We start from the raw sequence: 24,920 nt of genomic DNA, 5'->3' as shown, positions 1-24,920 counted from the left end.
GTTCAGAAGGAGCTTTCAAACCAAAAACTTTATTACTGTGAACTTAATTATTGTTATTATTATTATTGCATTAACGTTAATAATGCAACATAAAAACCTAATTTTTACTAAGCGTGTGATGCAAGTATGAGAAAAACCACATTTTATTTTATTCTTCCGTAAAGTCTCTACTTCGCCTACGAGCTCAGAGACAATGTGAAGTATATATAGGGTGTAAACGATTATTGTTTACAACATAGCATAGCTATGTAGTGGAAGTTGAAATGAAGAATTTTATACAAGACACTTGTAGTCTATTAAGTTGGGAAACAGCCATCAACCGGTTTACAAGACTACATGAGCTATACCCCATGCACGTTGTCTGAGATTTTCATATTCTCTTCTCCAGCTCTCTACACATCGTCATCGATTGTTTTGCAGTTGTTGCTTGCATTTGCTTGTTATTTCTTTACTACCTAATTATTACATGTTTGTCTGTTTGTTGTATCTGCTCGTAACGGGCAACACATCGTCCGTAATAGGCGAGCAGTCTGTACTCGGGGCCGGTTTTCCGTGCGCCACCCTATATTATTTCCCTGCGATCAGCCACACGAGGCTACAGTTGGCTAAACGAGAGGTTCTGCAGGATCACAGAAATTACTTCTAAAAGTGTGTAAGAATTCTGTAATGAATAAAAACTCTATACTCCAAGGGGGTGGCAAGTGCCCCCTCTTGGTGCCCTCCATCCTTCAGTCACCTACACTACTAGTTTTCAGTTTTTCATAAGAACTGTATACCAAGCACAAATGAACGGTGAACGAGGAAAAATGAACGGTTCCCAAAAAAGAACGATCAGCAGTGAACTAGTTCCCAAGGATGAATGAGTTTGCCCATCTCTACTCTGTTGCTCATAGTGTAGCAGCAGACAGAGATGAGAGACCTGTCCGTACATCCTCCCACCATCACCTGCTCACGAGCATCACTTATCACATCAAAGGCAGGGCTACCTGTGAAAGCAGTCATTTGATGTACTAACTAAGCTGCAACCACTTTGCTGCGTCCTACGCGGGCACGACAGCCGACAGGCCGCCTGTTCACACGAATTGCCATGACGGAACTGTGGCAGAGAAATGGCTGGACTGCCCAGTTGCCGAGTGTGCTGCCCGACTCAGCATTCTTCACTTCATTGAGTGCCTCACAGCCTGTGCCATCTGGACCCTTTCTACCAACACTGGTTTTGCTGAACTGCACACATGGAACTCTCCCTGCAACATAACCTTCATCCGTGTAACCCCCTGTCCTGAACCTCCACTGTTCCTCACCACCCCATCCCATTCCCCGCTCTCACTCTGGCACTGTACAGCCTTCTATCCCCAGGTTCGATTCCTGGCGGGGTCGGGGATTTTTCACTGCCTCGAGATGACTGGGTGTTTCTGTTGTCCTCATCATTTCATCATCATTCATTAAATTGGCGCGATTGGACTGAGCAAAGGTTGGGAATTTGTATGGGCACTGATAACAATGTAGTGCCCCACAAACCACATATCATGATCATTATCATCATGATCATCATCATCATGATCATCATCATCATCATCATCATCATGATCATCATCGTCATCATCATGATCATCATCATCATCGTCATCATCATGATCATCATCGTCGTCATCATCATGATCATCATCGTCGTCATCATCATGATCATCATCGTCGTCATCATCATGATCATCATCGTCATCATCATGATCATCATCGTCATCATCATGATCATCATCGTCATCATCATCATCATCATGATCATGATCATCATCGTCATCATCATCAGCAGCAGCAGCAGCAGCAGCAGCCGCCTTCTGTCCCATTAGTGCATCCACGAGTCTCTCCCCTTTTCTTCTTCTCTCCTCCCCCTATGCTCTCCTTTACCACATCCCTGCTCTCTCCCACAAGCAGCTCTACAGCTTCCCCCACCCCTATCCTGTTATCCTGTTATCCCTCCCCCTCTCTGCCTTACACTGCCTCTTTATGTCCACCACTCACAACAGACTTTTTTGATGAAAACTTGTCAGTGTCAATAAACTTTACCAACAGCTGTACACTTTAAAATGTTTTATTTTATTCTGAAAGCAACCAGTTTCATCAATTCATTTTGCCACCTTGATGCCCCATATGCTTTTTTCAAATCAACGAACTTATCGTATAGCTCCATAAAACTGGATATCCTGAGTTCCAATTGTCGTGCAGATGCTTCATATAAAGATGTGACAGCTATTGCTGAGTCACAGTCTTTAAAAAAAGATGTATGGGACCTGAAGATGGCAAAATGAATTGCCAAAACTGGTTGATTTCAGAATAAAATAAAATATCGTAGTGTATGGTTGCCGGTAAAGATTATTCAAATTGAAAAGTATGTACCAGCCAATGTCGCCTGGTCGTAATGGACTAACTGAGATTTTGATGAAAAAGTTGAATGTATAGCAACCTGTCTGTGACTGAATGTGTACTCTATATGCTGAGAAACAATCTGTTTGATAATATTGTTGCAATGTGATCAGATGTTTAAAGCTGTTTCATACATAGGAGTTTGCTTCTTTCAAGAATTGGAGTGGGCGGTTTGTTGGTTTGATACTGAAACTTAAAACACCTCCATAAAAAACTTTAAATAAACTGTCAGTGATCCAAAATGTATCTTATGCATGCTAAGCATGTCTTCCAGTTACTGCTATAAGTCTGGAAAACTTTCTGTAATGCTGAAACTTCACAGACATGTTTCTATGTTGCACCATTATTGACTATTTTCCCAGTAAAAAAAATTGTTCTCATTTTCCTGTGATTGATTAGTGGAAGGGCACACTGTAAGATAGCAGTAAGGAAAAAAAGGTAGAGTAAGTTTATCCTGAAATATAGGTCAGTCAGACAAAGCATTTACACCGTGGGAAAAAGGACCCGGTTGGTGGAAGGAGCTGCAAATTGCCTCGGGAATTTCCAGATGTGACGGAAACCCATTCCAGGTGAATGCCAGGCTGTTTCTTAGCTGACGAGAAGTCAGTCTGGCACGTGTGGACGGTGTGGGTGCATTTCTTTTGTTCCCCACTAATACCGATTGACGTTGAGGCCATATACCCAGATGCTGTGCAACTTCTGTTGCCGAATATTGTCTGCGCACTTCAGAAGAAACGGAAAACTCTGTTTAAACAACCGGTAACGATGCTTATTGTCTCTGGAGGTTTCCCAGTCCTTTTTTTGGAGGTGTCTGTGTACTGTTGGAATTGTTCGGTTGCAGATGCTGGATAACTTGTTCGAGAAGTGTTCCCAAATACTCAAACTGAGGATATCTTATACGCTGCTGAGCTCCGAGAAATGCGTAAAGACACTAACACATCTAAAGTACCTCCGTGTGCTGGATCTGCTAGCGCGCTCCAGGGAAGAAAATAGCGGATCTCTCGTGCTGCCGCCTGGTGTGCTGCGACCTTTACATGACGGGTGTCCCCGACTGGCAAGGGTCGACTTTGGGTGTCTGCATGTCAATATTTCTGACTTGTGGAACTTCCTGAATGCCAAGAGGAGCACCCTAGAGTACATACGCGTAAAGTGGGCAATGGATAGAACGAGGTGAGTGTTATTACTATTCCTCGTTTGATTGTATAACTTCTCAAGTCGTGTGTAGTTATTAGTGTGCTTTCTCATCTATTCAATATTTTCACACTACATAGTGTATTCTGTGGGTTTCTTGTCTTCATAAGTGGACATATATCATAGTTCATTCTTATGTACCAGGTGTACTGGTATGAAATGAGGGTTAAGATACAAATGTGTCGATAGGGAACATTTGTTGTGAACGAGCCTTAATTTTTTTTTTTTATGTTTTTTTATTTATTTTTTAAATTTTTTTTATGAGATCTGTCGAAGATATTTAGTATACATCAAGTCATGGAACAAACAACATCATGTGTTTTCATTGTGTTAACAATGTCAAGTTTTGTACCAGAAAGTGATTTGTGGAAAGCATTAATTTTTTTCATTTTAAAAAAAAGTGCTGCAGAGTCGCATTGAATGCTTGTCGAGGCATATGGTGATCATGCTCTATCAGAAGTAACATGCAAGAGATGGTTTCAACGGTTCAGAAATAATGATTTTGATGTAAGAAATGAAGAACGTGGAAGACCACCAAAAAAGTTCGAAGACCCCGAATTGCAAGCAATATTGTATGAAGATGATACTTTGAGTCAGAAGCAAATGGCAGCAATGCTAAATGTTGCACAACAAACAATTTTTGACCGTTTGTAAGCTATGGGAAAGATCCAAAAGTGTGGAAAATGGGTGCCACATGAATTGAATGAAAGACAGATGGAAAACCGAAAGATCATTTGTCAAATTTTGCTTCAGAGACATAAAAGAAAATCAATTTTGCTTCAAATTGTTACTGGTGATGAAAAATGGATTTATTTTAAGAATCCTAAATGGGAAAAATCGTGGGTTAATCCGGGACAACCATCAACATCAACTGCAAAACCAGATCGATTCAGCAAGAAGACAATGCTCTGTGTTTGGTGGAATCAGAAAGGTGGTGTATCATGAGCTTCTAAAACCCGGTGAAACTGTGAATACTAATCGCTACAGACAACAAATGATCAATTTGACCTATGCATTGATTGAAAAAAGACCAGAATGGGCCAGAAGACATGGCAAAGTAATTTTTTTACACGACAATGCACGTGCACACAAAGCAAAACTGGTTCAGGATACAATCAAAACACTTGGCTGGGAGCTGCTACCCCACCTGCCACATTCACCAGACTTGGCCCCTTCCGAGTACCATTTGTTTTCATCAACGGGACACGCATTGGCTGAGGAACACTTTGATTCCTACAAAGAAGTCGAAAATTGGGTGTCTGATTGGTTTGCTTCAAAAGATGAAAATTTCTATTGTTGTGGTGTCCACAAATGCCAGAAAGGTGGTAAAAATGTCTAGAAAGCAATGGTCAGTACTTTGAATAAAATGTTTTTACTTTTCAATTCAAAATTAGTGTTTCATTTTCACATAAAATGGTCATTTCATACCGTTGCACCTGGTATGCATAGGGATGCATGAGATACAAAATTTTAAGGTGACATATAATTACTGCTCCAGTAGTTTTAAGATAGCTACTGTTCTGTACACATACACTATGTGATCAAAAGTATCCGGACACCTGGCTGAAAATGACTTAAAAGTTTGTGGTACCGTCCATTGGTAATGCTGGAATTCAGTATGGTGTTGGCCCACCCTTAGCCTTGATGACAACTTCCAGACTCACAGGCATACATTTAGTTAGGTGCTGTAAGATTTCTTGGGGAATGGCAGCCCATTCTTCACTGAGGATAGGTATCAATGTTGGTCGGTAAGGCCTGGCACAAAGTCGGCATTCCAAAACACCCCAAAGGTGTTCTGTAGGAGTCAGGCCTGGACTCTGTGCAGGCCGGTCCATTACAGGGATGTTATTGTCATGTAACCACTCCACCTCAGGCCGTGCATTACGAACAGGTGATCGTGTTGAAAGATGCAGTCCCCATCCCCAAATTGCTCTTCAACAACTGGAAGTAAGTAGGTACTTAAAACATCAATGTAGGCCTGTGCTGTCATAGAGCCATGCAAAACAAGGGGTGCAAGCCCCCTCTGTGATAAACACAATCACACCATAACACCATCATCTCCAAGTTTTACTGTTGGCACTACACACACTGGCAGATGACATTCACCAGGTATTCGCCATACCCACACATTGCCATTGGATTGCCACGTTTATACCGTGATTTGTCACTCCACACAACATTTTTCCACTGTTCAATCATACAATGTTCACATTCTTTACACCGAGCGAGGTGTCATTTGGCATTTACCGGCATGATGTGTGGCTTATGAGCAGCCGCTTGACTGTGAAATCAAAGTTTTCTCACCTCCCGCCTCACTGTCATAGTGCTTGCAGTGGATCCTGATGCAGTTTGGAATTCCTGTGTGATTGTCTGGATAGATGTCTGCCTATTACACATTACGACCCTTTTCAACCGTCGGTGTTCTCTGTCATTCAACAGACGGGGTCGGCCTGTACACTGTACATGTCCCTTCACGTTTCCACTTCACTATCACATCAGAATCAGTGGACCTAGGGATGTTTAGGCGTGTGGAAACATCACGTACAGATGTATGACACAAGTGACACCCAATCACCTGACCACGTTCGAAGTCACTGAGTTCTGAGGAACGGCCCATTCTGCTTTCTCATGATGGTAATGACTACTGAGGTTGCTGATATGGAGTACCTGGCAGTAGGTGGCAGCACAATGCACCTAATCTGAAAAACATATGTTTTTGGGTGTGTCCGGCTACTTTTGATCACATAGTGTATGTACCCCTTTAAACATCTTCTGTCATGTTTAGTACAGTGTTACTTCCTCTCTTAACTAATCGTACCATTGTTTGAAGAACCATCATGTTTAACTGTATCCAGTTCAGTTCTGTGTAATAAACCCGTGCCCAGAATATCTGGCGTTGTGGTGGCAGTCACAGAGTGCAGTAATGCACACACTGAATTGACAGTTTCTTCAAAGGTGGCTATGTAACCATGTCAGTTTCACTAAAATTTAACTTTTAATAAAACCTCAATGCATACAGTTGAACAAGTGTAATTCATATCCAGACTGTCTTTACAAGTCCACAGATTGTCAGAAAGACGGAAAATCCAAACCGTAGTGCTAAATGATCTGTTCTGATTATTGCCCAAACTCAAGAGAGTTAAATACCAGTTATAAGGGGAGGGTGCGGGACAGATCTCACCGATTTGGCTCAAACTGTGTGAATAGAAGCAGAGTTTGTAGAATATCTCACCTGAATGGGCCATAGGAAAAAGTTTCGAAAGATTTTTGGAGTAGAATGTGAGCGATTTTTGAGCAAAAATGGTAAAGTCAGAAATGTGGAGCAGTGATCAAGAACACCAACTGGTAATTCGCAGGTTTAGGTTCAATTCTCACTGCGTCCTTTCCGTTTTTAATTCCATGTAATGTTAATCTGTTAATTAAAAATTTAAATCTATTTAAACAGTTAATTTATATACATAAAATTATAGTTCATTTAGTTATGATTGATTAATTAATTAACCTATCGAAACTGGAACTAGAATGACATTTTCACTCTGCAGCGGAGTGTGCGCTGATATGAAACTTCCTGGCTGATTAAAACTGTGTGCCCGACCGAGACTCGAACTCGGGACCTTTGCCTTTCGCGGGCAAGTGCTCTACCATCTGAGCTACCGAAGCACGAGTCACCCCCAGTGCTCACAGCTTTACTTCTGCCAGTATCTCGTCTCCTACCTTCCAAACTTTACAGAAGCTCTCCTGCAAACCTTGCAGAACTAGCACTTCTGAAAGAAAGGATACTGCGGAGACATGGCTTAGCCACAGCCTGGGGGATGTTTCCAGAATGAGATTTTCACTCTGCAGCGGAGTGTGCGCTGATATGAAACTTCCTGGCAGATTAAAACTGTGTGCTGGACCGAGACTCAAACTCGGGACCTTTGCCTTTCGCGGGCAAGTGCTCTACCATCTGAGCTACCGAAGCACGAGTCACCCCTGGTGCTCACAGCTTTACTTCTGCCAGTATCTCGTCTCCTACCTTCCAAACTTTACAGAAGCTCTCCTGCAAACCTTGCAGAACTAGCACTCCTGAAAGAAAGGATACTGCGGAGACATGGCTTAGCCACAGCCTGGGGGATGTTTCCAGAATGAGATTTTCACTCTGCAGCGGAGTGTGCGCTGATATGAAACTTCCTGGCAGATTAAAACTGTGTGCCCGACCGAGACTCGAACTCGGGACTTTTGCCTTTCGCGGGCAAGTGCTCTACCTTTCTTTCAGGAGTGCTAGTTCTGCAAGGTTTTCAGGAGAGCTTCTGTAAAGTTTGAAAGGTAGGAGACGAGATACTGGCAGAAGTAAAGCTGTGAGCACCGGGCGTGACTCGTGCTTCGGTAGCTCAGATGGTAGAGCACTTGCCCGTGAAAGGCAAAGGTCCCGAGTTCGAGTCTCGGTCGGGCACACAGTTTTAATCTGCCAGGAAGTTTCATATCAGCGCACACTCCGCTGCAGAGTGAAAATCTCATTCTGGGAACATCCCACAGGCTGTGGCTAAGCCATGTCTCCGCAGTATCCTTTCTTTCGGGAGTGCTAGTTCTGCAAGGTTTGCAGGAGAGCTTCTGTAAAGTTTGGTAGGTAGGAGACAAGAAACTGGAACTGTTTAAAACATATGTTACTGAAAGAAAGTGATTTCAACTATTTTCCATCATTTTGTAACTGTCTACAGTTATGAACAGTGTTTCACCATGTGCCTAGGATGAATTTCCATAAAAACTGTTTTAATGGAAAATGGACACTCAATAAAGAATTTTCTACCAGTGAAGTGATTGGTGAAAACATTCGAACTACAACTTTTGATGAATATTAAAAGGAAAGAAACTGGCAGTTCTCTTCATTGAGTGTTTTGATTTATAAAGAAAAAGGCATGATCACTAGTAATCATCCTGCATTAATAGCTGTGGGTCATTCAGTTGCAGAGCAGGTTATTGTAATTATGGGTGATAATTTCATAGTACAAGTCCATGCCAAAAAGTAATGCTTGTTTATTTTTTGTTCTGTTCTCAATATCAGTTTAGGTATTACATGTAACGCATATTACTCAGTAGACTTACCCATTTCAGTGGTGCAAATTGCAGCTTTCTGCTGCTGGGTGCCTCAGAATTGTAGCATATAACGTGACAGTGTGTGATGTAAAAAACTGGAAACAACATGCTGTAATAGTTTATAACCCAGAAAATGTGCTTCCAATTGAAACCCATAGAGGAATGAAAGTTGTGGGCAGTGGTGGTTATATCAACATCTGCGCTGTGCAAAATTGGATTGTCGGTGCTCGTAACAAAGGAAACGTTAAAGACCGTGCTATTGGCAGGCAGTGTCATGTTCACATTGTTCTGGGGATATTCAAGATGTGGTGCATTTGGTGTTCATGTAGGAAGGCAGGGTTCTGCAAGAGCCTCAGAAAACTGAAAGCACGAATTCGAAGAGTTTGTCGACACGTGGGGTACCCTCTCCTTTGGTGCAGTAATGCCAGACAACACAAAAGTGCTGCAGCATCTGCAACAATCAGACACCTCCCGTTCACTGTCAACAATTATACTCTGTACATTCCCAACTTGACGCCACCTGACTTTCATCTGTTTCCAAAACTTAAAGAACGCCTCCAAGGACTTCACTTTGATGATGTTGAAGAGGTACAAGCAGAGGTGAGGTTGTGGTTCTCTCAACAAAGTCAAACATTCTACAGTGGTGTTATCAACAAGCAGGTCTCTCATTGGGAGAAATGAGTTAGCTGCCAGGGTGACCATCAAGAAATCCCCCCCCCCCCCCTCTCTCTCTCTCTCTCTCTCTCTCTCTCTCTCTCTCTCTCTCTCTCTCTACTGTAACACATTTTTACTGCATGCAACCCTACTTTGTAACAGATTTCTTATTGAAGCACATACATGACTGAAACAATTGCAATCTTAATCAATATTCCTTTTGTACTTTGGTGTCTTTGGCTGATAAGGAGAAGTCATAGATTTTCCTGATGCTCATCTAAAATTAAAGTTTGCAAACTTTAAAATCACAATTCCGAATTATGAAAAAAAAGTATAACTTCAAATTTGGAGGAATGGCACAGAACAACGTAGCACTAGAAACGACAATTTCATTCATCAGCTCTGTTGCACAGGGAATATTTCAGGATGCACAAGGCTGTTACGAAGAAGTGACAGCGAGAACACACACAGTGGGTAATGACAGTTGCATTCCCATATTTGTCAGAGAAAGTTCAGTAATTGCTAGTGACACCTGGATCAAAATCTTCCGTTGTAAACGTTCAATAATACCATGAAAAAATCACCAAATTTGTCAGCAGAGATTGTGTTGCCAGAAATGGTGGAAGCAGCAGCGAAGTTTTGTGTGCAGAGATGTATAATGCCAAATTTAAAACTTGATTTGTGGTGTCACCGCCAGACACCACACTTGCTAGGTGATAGCCTTTAAATCAGCCACGGTCCGTTAGTATACGTCAGACCTGCATGTCGCCACTATCAGTGATTGCAGACCTAGCGCCGCCACACGGCAGGAAAGAGAGAGACTTCCTAGCACTCGCACCTGTTGTACAACCGACTTTGCTAGCGATGGTTCACTGACAAAATACGCTCTCATTTGCCGAGACCATAGTTAGCATAGCCTTCAGCTACGTCATTTGCTACGACCTAGCAAGGCGCCATTACCAGTTATTATTGATATTGTGAATAATGTACCGTCAAGAGCGACGTTCACCATTAATGAATTAAAGTTAAGTATTCCATAAATTCTAATTTCCTTGTCCTGTTCTAGACCTCACGCCAGCCTGCGTGAGCTAAACCGCGTGCCTTTCGACTTCCTCTAGTAACACGGTGTTGGCTCTCCTGCCAACCACAACATGATTATACAGTTAACATTCCCTAGACAGGATGCTAGTGTGAACCAAAGTATAATGGCATCAGATTGAAAGGGTGTAAAGACAGTTGTGGTGAAGAAACTCAATCTCTCTGAAGGCACTCCCTTACAAAGTACAGTACAGCTTAAGCCTTCAGTGAAATGGGTACCCCCCTTTTATTTTCATATTCTTGTGTATGCAAGAGCCTGCCAGTAAATTGGGTCCTCAAGTAGCTGTTACCATCAAGAAATAATAATAATAATAATAACAATATAAGAATGTTGTCCTTAGTTGCTCCAAGTCAGGAAAACTAACAAAAGAACTTTGTGCAAAATTTTTGAAAATATTAAAACCATACACATACAATAAATTCCTTCTATTGGTGGATTTGTAGGGTGACCAAGCAGATTTCTCATTTTGTGATGAGGCATTCAGGAGTGAGGAAGGCAAAGTAATGTGTACTCTGAAGACCATTCCACACCATTTCACTCCACTTGCACAACCCCATGATGTATGTTTCTATTGTCAAGTCGAAAATCCAACTAAAAGACTACAAAGTGCTCCTGAATTGCTACAAGAGTGAGAATTAGTAGAGAAGAAAATTCATTTGATCGTGCAGCGTCAGTTCAGTGCTACTGTTTTCAACCCAGTGATTTGATATGCATAAAAAATAACGGGAAAAAACTTCAATTAAAAACTTGAAGGAGTTTTCTTTCCATCGAAGCATATTTTGGAAAAATATTCTTGGTAAAAAATGCTTTCATGAAATGTGCATGGTGTGAGCAGTATTCATGTTTTAAAGTTGTTTTGATTATCACCTGAAGCAATTATCAAAACTTCATCCAGTTATGTAAATGAATGTTATAAGTATATTCATTAATGAAAGTAATAGTAACTAAGGGGAATATATTAATTTTATGTACAGAGTGTCAATGATTAAAGTTGCAGTTTCAAAAATGCTGTAGAAAGAGAAGTACTGTTCAGAACATCAAATTTGAACAGCATATTATTGACGCAGGGGGAAATGTCGTGGAGCAAAACAAAACAAAAAATCATAGTTTTTGACCAATATATTGTGCTGTAAATCTCAGAATATGCACACTGACAGATGTCCAGCACATGGCCGTTACTAAGTTTGCATCAGAGGGTCCCAACATTACTCTTTCCATGAAGGATGGTGCACTACTGGTAGAGCTCTTTTACAAGAATTGTGATTGTGCACCAGAAGCTCAGCAGAAGTTCCAGGCACTGAAGGTTATGGAAAAAAGACTTTGGTCTGATGTCTGCTAAGGCTCTGGAGAAAATGATTACAAAATTTGAAAAGACCGGTCCTTTGGAGTGCAGTGTGACAGAGGGAGGAAAGCATTGATCTGACGTCTGTCAAAGATGTGTCAACAGCAATGCAGGAGGCATTGAGCAATGGTGTGTTAACACTTGGTGCATGGGGAATTCCCCGAAAGTTGGAAATGCCTGCAACCACAGTGCATAAAATCCCATAAAACGTCCAGTATTGTTGTTGTTGTTGTTGTTGTTGTCTTCGGTCCTGAGACTGGTTTGATGCAGCTCTCCATGCTACTCTCTCCTGTGCAAGCTTCTTCATCTCCCAGTACTTACTGCAACCTACATCTTTCTGAATCTGCTTAGTATATTCATCCCTTGGTCTCCCTCTATGATTTTTACTCTCCACGCTGCCCTCCAATACTAAATTGGTGATCCCTTGATGCCTCAACACATGTCCTACCAACTGATCCCTTCTTCTAGTCAAGTTGCGCCACAAACTTCTCTTCTCTCCAATCCTATTCAATACTTCCTCATTAGATATGTGATCTACCCATCTAATCTTCAGCATTCTTCTGTAGCACCACATTTCAAAAGCTTCTATTCTCTTCTTGTCCAAACTATGGCTACACTCCATACAAATACTTTCAGGAACCACTTCCTGACACTTAAATCTATACTCGATGTTAACAAATTTCTCTTCTTCAGAAACGCTTTCCTTTCCATTGCCAGTCTACATTTTATATCCTCTCTACTTCTGCCATCACCAGTTATTTTGCTCCCCAAATAGCAAAACTCCTTTACTACTTTAAGTGTGTCATTTCCTAATCTAATTTCCTCAGCATCACCCGACTTAATTCGAATACATTCCATTATCCTCATTTTGCTTTTGTTGATGTTCATCTTATATCCTCCTTTCATGACACTGTCCATTCCGTTCAACTGCTCTTCCAAGTCCATACAAAAAACTCGTGTTCAGGACCTGCCAGCGAGACAAATGTTCAGAAGCCCATTTCCATCTTAAAGGACACGGCAATACACAGAACTGCAGAATGTGGGCAATGGAAAATCTGTTCGTGCATGAGCTGGTACCATTTCATTCTGCGAAGGTGACTTTGTGGTGTGAGTTGATGGCATAGTTTATTGTAGGGCCATATTTTTTTGTGGAAGTCAGTCCAGCAGGTCTCGTACTGTCACTGGTAAACATTAAGAGAGTCTTTTGTGTACCAATGTCATTCCAACCCTTCAACATTGTGGAAATGTTGCTAGGATCATTTTTATGCAAGATGGCACTCCTCCGCACCTTTCGCAGCCGGTGAATCAGCTGCTGCAGAGGCATTTCGGAAATGCTACAATTTACAACTTTCATATCCCTGTAGCTTGGCCATGTGTGTCACCTGATCTTAATCCATATGGCGTCTGGTTGAGAGGTTATGGAGACAGATCCTATGGGGATTATTCCACACCAGAGAGACACTCACCAAAGGTACCATTTACGTAAAGAGAGTTTACAGAACATTCTGTTCTTGTTTATAGTGTTGTTGCAGGAATATCGTGTCTGTGTATGCTAGAAAACTGGCTGTTACCTAAACTTCAATGTGATTTGTGTCACTTCATCCTCTTGAAAAATGACGCACTGCCTACGTTCGACTTTACTGAATAACATTTTTCCCGGATGTCATATTGAAGGAGGGGGAGCAGGAAATGACTTTCACGATTGGTGGCCTTCCAGGTCACCAGGCCTTACCCCTCTGTGATATGCATGTGCTCTGCATAAGGATCTACAATACCAAATTCTTGAAGCTCTGATTTCGATAGACACTGTCTGATTTGTGTGAGGCCATAAATGAGTAATATATGGTGCCTACATTGAGGCATAATTGTTTGAATCTGATGTCTGAGACTTTCTTTGTTCAGGAACATTGAAATTGTGCTTCTACCCTTCGTAGTTAGTGAGGAATAAATCTTAGAAATATTCTTCATTTTGAATAACCCTATAGGTTTGTTCGGCTACAACTTCTAGGCTGAGAGGCAGCATACTACCGTATTTACTCGAATCTAAGCCGCACTTTTTTTCCGGTTTTCGTAATCCAAAAAACCGCCTGCGGCTTAGAATCGAGTGCAAAGCAAGCGGAAGTTATGAAAAATGTTGGTACGTGCCGCCGCAACTAACTTCTGCCGTTGAATATATGCATTATGTAGCGCTAAGCAGGCATGCTTTGTAGGCCAAAACCTCTGCGTCAGTAAACAAATTTAAAAAAAAAGGTGGAAGACGAGCTTTTTTTCTCCGCCGCGAGTTTCGACCACTGCATTTTCATACATTATCCAACGAAGTAAATACAAATTCCGTATTGTTCATCTTCGAATGTAGCACAATTTCAGTGTACTACGAAAATCTGACTGGCAAGACTGTTTGGGATGTTTGTCAATATGGCCAACTCTACGTTCTGAATTTTTTCCCATCTGTGAGAAGAGATGGTTGCTAATAGGAACCTGATGAAATTTGAATCACATACAGTATTCTCTTCACCGTAAGAATAATACGAATATAAACATTTTGCCATGTATTCTTTCGTGTTTGCTGCTATCTCATTTAAATCCTGCCTGCCTAATAAACTACGAAACTAGAGTGAGACAACAGCAAACGCGGAAGAATATACGTATCGTGTCATGTTTATATTCGTATTATTTTATGCCTAATAGTGATACAGTCAGAAATGAAGCACGGCAAGTGACTAGATTTTTAAATCTAAGATGACTCTAATTTCTGTGCAGAATTTGATGTAATAAAGAAGCGGCCGCAAAGATTTTCAAACGGAGAAAAATTTTCGCCTAACTCTCGTTCAGAACTTGTTCTATCATACGCAGTCTATTATTTTATTCTTGTTCATCATTATCAAAGAAAGCAGCAGTGTAAGTAACAACAAATAGCAGTCTCTTGCCATTGTTTCGCTAATGAGACGATTCCTCTTTTTTTTTTTAATTGTACGCGGCGGTAGCGTGCACAAATGCAAGCCATGCCGCGAGCCGCGACAGGCCGTAAACAAACACGCACTATCAGAATGCGACAAACAATGCATGACGCAGTGCAGTAATGCATTTTCAGCTTAAGAGTGACGCAAACACCTATAACAAAGAAAACGGCACTTATCAGATCAAACCAAAATAAGCAATTGATTCAAACCAAATGAAGCACGTGAAAAAGGAAGGGTACCCGTATAAATACGGACGGAGCGCCTGACGCATAGCAATGGCTATGTGGTAAAGCTTAACTGCTAAGCTTACGACTCGAACCAAACTACTGTAGCTGTATCGTCTTTCATTCGACCTAAATTGTGTCTCATATTACAATGGACCAACTTTGTTTCGATTTAGAGGTGCGGCCTAAAACTTTTCTCTCCCCTTGAATTTCGAGTCTCAAATTTCAGGTGCGGCTTAGATTGGGGAATTTTTTTTTTTCCTTATTTCGAGTCTCATTTTCCAGGTGCGGCTTAGATTCGAGTGCGGCTTAGATTCGAGTAAATACGGTAGTTGCCATTGTACCTGCAAAGATGTCTCCCACATTCAGAAAAGAAACATCTGAGAACATTGCTACGTACTGATTGTGGCCTCTCAGCCTGGAAGTTTTATCTGCAATAAACTGTGGGTGTGAAGAATAACATTGTATGATCTGTATGTGTTGTTCACAAGGATTTTCATTTTTGGAATATATTCTCGTGACAGTTGTGCCTACGTGCAGTAACAATCATTTATTTAAAGACTGTACTTCACAAAACAGTTTTTGAAATATTTTTCTGAGTTGCACGAGCAGTCAACAGATGGCACAGCAGAGTGATTAGATACCACATGTGCACAATAAATGTTGAAGTCTTACTAGCATTAAAAGCAGACTGCCAGAAACACTGTTTCATAACCAACTAATTTTGATAATACCTGGGGCTTGACTCTCACATTATATCTCCTGTACATTAATGGGAAAAAGATTGCAACACCACGGAGGAGTTGTGCGACATAAACAAAAGTTGGTTGGTGGGTTTCTATATCAGAAAGATGGCGTCTGTTAAATTTTTGTGCCAGTCGCATAAGACTGGTGCTTGTAGTGCGACTATGAGGATGTAAATCAGGTTTGCTTTAGATGCGTACTGTAACGCTCGTGAGTGTTAGTTGGCTTTGAAATTGGGCTGGTGCATTGAAGTTAGTCGAGAATGCCTTTAAGGTGAAAGATGCCTTTATCTACATGTCTGAGTTTGAATGAGGTTGTGTAATATAGCTATGAGAAGCTGAACATTCTTGCTGTGATATTGCAGAAAGACTTGGCAGGAATATAGCTACTGTACATGACTGCTGGCAGCGGTGGTTGTGAGAACGTACGGTTGCAATAAGGCTGGGCTCTGGATGGTCATGTGGCACTACCAAGAGGGAAGAATGTTATGTTTCGCATATAGCTTATATTGCAGCTGCAGCAGCAATTTGAGCAGCAGTTGGCACCACACTGACACAACTAACTGTTATAAATTAGTTACTATGAGGACAGGAAATATTGTCTCAGAAAACCTCACATGGGTGGGATGAAATAACATCATCTGTTATCGAGTATGTGTACGATATTATTTCTCAACATCTGTCAACTATTATAAATCAATCTTTTGAGCAGGGATGTTTTCCAGATGTATTGAAATATGCTGAGATCAAACCCCTATTCAAGAAAGGATCGACAGAAGATATGGGGAATTACCGCTCTGTCTCTCTCTTGCCGGTTTTCTCTAAAGTGTTTGAAAAGATTGCAGCAAAACAAATTAATAACTTTCTTACCGTAATTGAGACAATTTTTTTTAAACCAGTTTGGATTCCAACAGGGTAAAAGCTCTGTGAATGCTATAAATGAGTTTATCCAAAAAATATGCTCCACGTTAGATAAAGGTAGAAAGGTCACAGGAATATTCTGTGATCTAACTAAAGCTTTCGATTCAGTGAACCGTGCATTACTCCTCCACAAACTACAGATGTATGGAATCAGGAACAATGCTTTAAAATGGTTTAGCTCTTACCTGTCAGGTAGGAAACAAAGAGTAATTTTAACTTCAAATGGAACCAATTATTCATCAGACTGGAAAACAGTTCCCCAAGGAGTCCCACAAGGTTCGATATTGGGTCCCTATCTGTTTCTTTTTTACGTAAATGACCTACCACTTGCTATTGATGTTCATTCAGTCTTATTTGCTGATGATACATCAGTTCTAATTGAAAATGAGGTATCTGAAAATATTCCAGAAAAAGCCAAAAATACTTTAGAAAAACTTGAATCTTGGTTCTATTAAAATGGACTAAAACTAAATGTAACTAAAACCAAAATGATGCGATTTGAAGCTAAATCAGTAGAAAGGAGTGAAATAAAGATAACTTGCAATGATAAAGATATCACAAAAGCAAACCACGTGAAGTTCTTAGGCCTAAATCTTGACAAAAATTTAAATTGGAAGGTACACATAGGTTACTTAGCAAATAAACTGAACAACTTAGCATCTGATATATGTATTTTGTCAGGTGCCACAGACATGGGTACCAAAGATAGTTTATCACTGCTACTTTGAGTCAGTTATTCATTATGGCATAATCTTCTGGTGAAATTCAGCAATTGTCACTAGGCTCCTAGTATTACAAAAGAAAGTAATTAGAAACGTGTGTTGCAAAAAGTGGGAATCCTGTCGACCGCTGTTAAAAAATTTAAAAATACTAACTATCCCCTCACTTTACATATATGAGATTGTGGTGTTCCTATATAAAAATTAACATACACTAGACACTTTCCGTTTTGACCACAACTACAGCACTCGCCACAGAGATAACTTCAAACTTCCGACACATCGTTTAAAACCTTATGCCCAAACGCCAGAGTATATGGGGTTAAAAATTTTCAATAAAATAAAAGGCATTAATATATTTAAAATGGAGATTGGTTCACTGAAAAGATTGCTCTTTACTCTTCTGGTGGAAAAATGTTATTCTGTCGACGAATTCGTTGAGGACAGCTTCACAGTCTGAACACAGGGATTGTATTACATGTATTATTTTATGTACACGTGTAGCTATAACTTAGAAATGTAAAATATAATTTAACTTTTGTATTTCTCTTAAAAAATGTGAAAAAGTTTCTTTTGTAAACCTTGACATGTCTCGTGTACATCAAATCAAATGATTTGAAAATTGTACGTAATGAGATGAATAAATCACATATCACAGCTCCGAGCCAGATGCCCTGCAGCGTGGATTCCACTGACCCCAAAACACTGCTATTTGCGACTCCAGTGGTATCAATGGAGAACTTATTGGTGGGCTGGGTGGGGGTCTGTTGTGTTTTCTGATGAAAGGCGGTTCTTTCTCGATGCCAGTGATGACCGTGTGTTGGTTAGCAGGAGGCCAGCTAAGGATCTGCAGTCAACCTGTCTCTGTGCTAGATGTGCTGGGCCTACACCTGGGATGCGACTTCACATGACAGTGGGAGCTTCCTCGTGGTTATCGCGTGCATCCAGACTGCAAATTTGTGTGTCAGTCTGATGATTCGACCTGTTGTGCTGTCAGTCGTGAACAGCATTCCAGGGGATGTTTTCAACAAGATAATGCTCACCCACGTACCACTGTTCTAATATGCTCTACAGTGTTAACATTTCGTGTTGGCCTGCTCTATCACCAGGTCTGCCTCAAGTCGAGGATACACGGTGCACCGACACACGACAACTCCGACATTGTCCACGAACAGAATTAACTGTTTCTAGAATGAAATTTTCACTCTACAGCGGAGTGTGCGCTGATACGAAACTTCCTGGCAGATTAAAACTGTGTGCCGGACTGAGACTCGAACTCGGGACCTTTGCCTTTCGCGGGCAAGTGCTCTACCAACTGAGCTACCCGAGCACGACTCATGCCCCGTCCTCACAGCTTTAATTCCGCCAGTACCTTCCAAACTTCACAGAAGCTCTCCTGCGAACCTTGCAGAAATAGCACTCCTGGAAGAAAGGATATGCGAACCTTGCAGGAGAGCTTCTGTGAAGTTTGGAAGGTAGGAGACGAGCTACTGGTGGAATTAAAGCTGTGAGGACGGGGTGTGAGTCGCACTTGGGTAGCTCAGTTGGTAGAGCACTTGCCCGCAAAAGGCAAAGGTCCCGAGTTTGAGTCTCGGTCCGGCACACAGTTTTAATCTGCCAGGAAGTTTCAGAATTAACTGTCCTCGTATTGACTGACTGAGTGGCATAAACGTGGAACTCCATCTCACAAACTCACATCTTGCACCTGTACAACACATTGCATGCAGGTTTCCGTGCTTGCATTCGACATTCTAGTGGTTATACCGCTTATTAATGTACCGCCATTTAACGTTTACAATGGCTTTTCTCGTGCTTACTGTAACCTGTGATCTTGCAGTGTTAGTCATTTACATATGTTACCTAGACAAATGAATTCCCAAAATTTCATTAATTATATTTTGGTGTTGTGACTTTTTCCCCCCATCAGTGTATATTACTGAAATTCATCCCTGATGAGTCTACTTTTTATGAAAATGAATGTGATGGTAATAGTAATGATATCATATTTCAGTGGCAAATGATGTAAAGGTGGCAGTTAAACATAAAGTTTTAAATACAGGATAAGAATCATCAATTATACATAAAGTATAAAGTACTCTGTTTCTTTGGACTTCCAAAACACAGTTCTCACGAGCTCCATTTCTGTTGTTACACAGTTGTGTCCCACCGTTGCTGACAGTCTGTGCCGACAAACTGCAACGTCTGGAACTTTACGACTACAACATAGCCCGGCGCGTAGCGAGTGAGGCGTTCACTGCTCTGGGAAGCCTGAAGAATCTGTGGGAACTTAAGATATCCCTCAATCGCAAGCTGCCACGTGGTACAGCTGCTCTGGCATTTACGTAAGTTTTGTGGTGAACACATGTTTCTTATGAATGTATACAGTGGCCTGTTTGGGATACAGTTTATTAAATGAGGAGAGGAGAGAAGAAAAGGGGAAAGGACTATATAGGTGCACTACAGGGATGGAATTGAGTGTGTGGCTGGAATTCAGTGGATCTTTTACCAGCTGTTTAAATAAAGTAAGTTTAAATCAGTGTTCATAACAACTGAGATTTGTGCTTTTGTGGATATGGTGAAGAGTACCATTTTAATGGAGAAAATAAAATATTCATCTTTTCAAATCCATTTGTGGCAGTCATTGTCTTCAGTGTGATACTCGAGCTTCTCAGGTTGTTTTTATAGCAAATGAGAAAACTAGCAGTTGATCATTTTCAGGATTTATTCGGTTACACATGGGAAAACATTCACAACAGTATTTGTTACTTCCACCATTACAGATTACCTCCTTCCAAAGCTTTTGAATATCGAAAACAGTTGCATAACAGAATGTGAATAATGAAACAGTATATGTTTTCACTCTGACATGTGTGAAGTTCTACTTAGAGACTGCACGTCTTTAGCATCTTCGGTACACATGCCAGGAGATTACAGCTGTGTACACTCCGTGGGCGTACCCAGCGAGGGGCGGGGGGGGGGGGGGGGGGGGGGGGGGGGGGGGGGCGCAGCTGCCCCCCCCCCCCCCCCCCCAGAAGATATTCGCAGTTTTTCACTAGTTTACTGTATTTAATACGAAATTCTGCATGTTTTCTCGGATTGTACAAGTGCATTCTTGTATTTAAAATGTTTATTAAAAGCAGTTTTTCACTGGTTTACTGCTTTATTTAATAAGAAGTGCTGTATGTTGTCTCGAGTCATTGTTTCCTGAGACTAGTATGACCTGCCCCCCCACCCCCCCTCTAGTTCAGATCCTGGGTACGCCCTTGGAACACTCCGTAACAATCTGTAATACCTCATTTTCCATTTGTTTGCAAAGAGGGACTGGACAAAAATAATGCAATAAAACAATGAGTTTCAATTGAAAGAAAATCAGCCCTCGGTCACTATTTTTAACAAATTAACATGGTTTCGACACTGCTAGGAGTGTCTTCCTCAGAATTTAAATCAAAGAATGGTCTGTATTCTATAACATGGTCACAGAATTATGACTAGAAGCGTATGATAGAGTATAAGTACGGAATCGTTGTGAAAGTCTGCCAGTACTTATATGTCATGTATAAAATAATAAATATGCCAAAAGGGCATTAGTCACAAAGATATTTAAGATAAAGAAAACTTTGATGGTGAGCCACTAAGGGCTGCTCGTTACTTGCGTGGTGCAGGTTGCAGTGTCGATGTGGTTGTCCGGCATACAACGGCAGCCATACCTCTGGCAGCCAACTGCGCCATGTCCTCTTCCTCTGGATACACCCCCCCCCCCCCCCCTCCCCGTCAGAAGGCGGTACCCTAATGGACTCCAGAGATTGCTGCAGCCATTAGAGATCGTAGGCGTGGTCTCTGTTGCCATAAGTGGCACCCTTCACTGCAGCACCTCATTGCCTTTAAATGCCTCCATGCCTGTGTCTGCTACCTTGTAAAATGCCAAAAGCAAGAATCATTGGAATGGTACATTTTCACCATTGGATCAAATACCTCTCATCACAGGTACGAGCAAAGGTCAGAAAGACTCTATGGCTTCCAGTCCCTGCATGAGTACCAAGTATTGCCTTAGATAGTGCCATTTACACTGATCCAGATGCTGATGCCGAACATTTTGCTAAGCGTTACTCGTGCATCTGTGTCTGAGAACTACCATCCTTGCTTTCAGCTCATAAAACAGTGGGTGGTTAGCACACTGGACTCGCATTCGGGAGAACGACGGTTCAATCCCGCATCCGGCCGTCCCGATTTAGGTTTTCCGTGATTTCCCTAAATCGCTCTAGGCAAATGCCGAGATGGTTCCTTTGAAAGGGCACGGCCGACTTCCTTCCCTAATCCGACGAGACCGATGACCTTGCTGTTTGGTCTCTTCCCCCAAACAACCCAACCTCAATCTGACAGGAAATCACAAATCCAGTCACGTGAGCCGGCACGGTAGCTCAGCTGTTCGGTCAGAGGGCTAGCTGCTCTCTGTAATAAAAAAACTGAGTTAATGGATCAACAACGAACTGAAACGGGTGTCTTTCGACGTCCGCCCAGAGCACATACAATGAATGAAAATGAACAAATTGATATTTTGGAGGGAATGAGCTTACCTTTTACTACATGCAACCTGGGGCCATATAATGTTCCATTTAATGAATGGAATCTTTCTACTGCCCTAGCCCATTGCCCTGATACAGTCCGAGGTGCAGACTGCACCCACAAACAAATGCCGAAACATCTCTCAGCGTATTGTCAAGCGTCACATCCTTGCCCTCTTTAATCAGATCTGGAATGAGGGTGAGTTCCCATCTCGGGGGTGAGGAAGTATGATAGTTCTGGTACTGAAAGTGGGTAGGAACCCTCTAGAGATGGACAGTTATCGCTGAATCGGCAGTACGGCTGTTTTCTGTAAGTTGCTCGAGCACGTGATGAGCAAGTGGCTATGTTGGCTTCTTGTCTTGGGACCTTTTGGCTGCATCTCAGGACGGTTTTTGCAAAGGCTACTCCATTGTTGATAATTTGGTTCACACGGAGTCCACCGTCCGGACAGCCTTCGTACATCGTTAGCAACTCATCGCTGTCTTTTTCTATCTAAAGACAGCTTATGACACGACATAGTGCCACCACATCCTTACATGTGACATGAGTCTCTAGGGTCCACTCTCTATTTTTGCCAAGAGCATCCTGTTGCACCATACGTTACAGGTTCATGTGGACGCTTCACTCTCTGCCCTCCGGTATCCAAGAGAATGAGGTTTTGTAGAGCTCTGCACTGAGCCTCCCATGCGTTCTGGTGGCCATCAGTGGCTGTGGTGGCTTTGGTATCGCCCTCCTTATACGATCACAATTTTCACTTTCATTATTGCTCCTCTAGTATTGTTGTTGCTGAGCGTCACCTCCAGGGTTCCATACAGAATGCACAGTCCTGGTCTTTTACCAGTGGCTTTCAGTTTTCAGCCACTGAGACTCGTGTCATGCACTTCTGTTGCCGTTGTACTGCCCACCCACAAAAAGCTTTACCTAGATGATAAATTACTTCTCGTAGAACAGATGCGCTGCATTCTGAGACTAGTCTTAGATTCCCAGCTATCGTGGCTTCCCCTTCTTCGTCAACTTCAGTGGAAGTGCTTACAGTGTCTCGATGCCCTTCACAGCCTCAAAAACACTAGCTGGGGTGCAGACCGCTCTACCATTTTGTGACTCTACCGAGCCCTCACTCAATCTCCTCTTGACTATGGGAGTGTAGCATGTGCTTCAGCATCACACTCGGCACTGTGGATGCTGGACCCCATTCATCACTGTGAGGTCCAACTTGAGAGAGGATCCTTCCAAACTAGCCGTGTGAACAGCCCACGAATCGGAGTGGGTGTCCCTCCATTACCTGTCAGTCGCCAACATGTTCCCAGCATTGCTGCATGCCTCCAGTGTGTCTGCTGTAAACTGCAACTTCCTCCACTGTTGCCTTTGCTCAGGGAGACCTCACATCAGTCCCATGGCTTGCCCTGACCTCGGATTTGCCTCTAAGTCTCCTTCGGTCCAAAAGATTCCATTGACAAGATGATTTTTCACCTCCTGTTCGTAGCTGTCGTCGGGAAGTATCCAGGTTCAGAAGTGGTATTCTCCACGGCTTGTTGCGAGACGAACAGGCTTTGCGTACACACGTGCAGAGTGCAGTGAAGTCCACTCTCTGCCAAACGACTGCAGTGTCTTCACTACCGAATTGATGGCCATTAAATTAGCCCTTAGCCACGTTCGTTCTTGCAGTGGCAAGAGTATCCTCATCTGCAGTGACTCCCTGAGCAGTCTTGACGTTATAGACCAGTGCTACTCTCCTCACCCACTGGTTACGGCTATCCAAGATCTTGTCCATGACTTCCATCAAGCTGGGCAGCAGTCATTTTTGTTTGAATCCCGGTCAGGTTGGGATTTCGGGAAATGAACGAACTGACGGGTCGGCTGAGCTGGCCACCAGAATGCCGATTCTGGAAATGAAGAGCCCAGAACTAGACCTCCAGTCATTTATTTGCCATAGATTGCTCAAAGTCTGGAGCTCAGATTGTCCACCCCGATCTCCCCAAACAAACTGAGAACAGTTAGAGAGACCGTGACAGTGTGGCAGTCTTCCCTGTACACTTCTCACAGGAAATCCACTGTAGACTTCACATTGCCCACACTTGCCTGACCCCACCCTCATTCTCAGACGTGAGGGATCCCCCTCACTGCCGATTCACAGCCTGCCTGACGGGGCCCATTTACTTGTAGACTGCCCTGATTTGGCTGTGTGAGGTGGCATCTTAATCTTTCTGACAAGATACCTCTAGTGGTAGGAAACGATGCAGACTTCGCTGACCTGGTGCTACAATTTGCCTGCAAAGGGTTTCTATTCGTGCCTGCAAGGTAAGACGTTTTGGCCTCATTGACCACTTGAGGGGTTGGTGTGAAGCCCTTCTCCTGTCCCCCCCCCCCCCCAACCCTGCTCTCCCTCCTCCCCCCCCCCCCCCCAAACCCCGCTTCCTCGTCCCACCCAGGGGTCCCTTGCTGGGTGGCCAAGTGTGACCTCTACACTTTTCAGCTTCTTATTTTCTTCACTCTTCTTGGTTTTAATGCCCTGTCTTAACTGATCTTCTAACAACTTGGCTGTGCTGTCTTTTTCTGGGCTTTTATCTTGGTTTTTATTGTGTTTGTTACATTTATGCTTTCCAGGATTTAGCTTTCACCTCCTTCCTTTGACTACTACTCCTGATTTGCCAGTTAACGGGTGGAGGGCCTGGTGACCTTGCATTTTAGTCCCTTTCACTCCAAACAAACAAGCAAGCAAACCAACCAACCAACCTACTTCTGTGCTGGGAAACATAACGCGAGAGGGTGAGAGAGAGGAGATTCCAGCAGTAATAGTGTTTACATCTTTCATTGATGTCTTGTATTTGTATTTCCTAAAATACATCTTATCTAGGGTGTTTCAGAGTTCATATTATAGGTTTTGGAGGTTGTAGAAGTGACTTAGTACATAAAGTTTGGATTATTTCATGCCCGGTAGTGTACCACTGAAATATAAAGTAAGTTGAATATTAGATCACTTTCAAATCTCCCACTTCACGGCACACAGTGG

General features: G+C 42.3%; 1 protein-coding gene across 3 annotated transcripts in view; it reads left to right on the top strand.

Moving 5' to 3' along the window:
* LOC126109776 (uncharacterized) overlaps positions 1-24,920 on the top strand; it is a 136,953-nt gene that overhangs the window by 74,140 nt on the left and 37,893 nt on the right. For all 3 annotated transcript variants that reach the window (XM_049914831.1, XM_049914830.1, XM_049914832.1), the window contains 2 exons: positions 3,263-3,591; positions 19,504-19,689. In XM_049914831.1, the coding sequence (XP_049770788.1) occupies positions 3,263-3,591; positions 19,504-19,689 (515 nt within the window). The remainder of the gene's footprint in view (positions 1-3,262; positions 3,592-19,503; positions 19,690-24,920) is intronic.

The sequence above is a fragment of the Schistocerca cancellata genome, chromosome 12 (genome assembly GCF_023864275.1).
Source record: "Schistocerca cancellata isolate TAMUIC-IGC-003103 chromosome 12, iqSchCanc2.1, whole genome shotgun sequence".
Taxonomy (NCBI): Eukaryota; Metazoa; Arthropoda; class Insecta; order Orthoptera; family Acrididae; genus Schistocerca; species Schistocerca cancellata.
The sequence above is the reverse complement of the archived record's forward strand: the minus strand, read 5'-3'. Positions and strand labels throughout refer to the sequence as shown.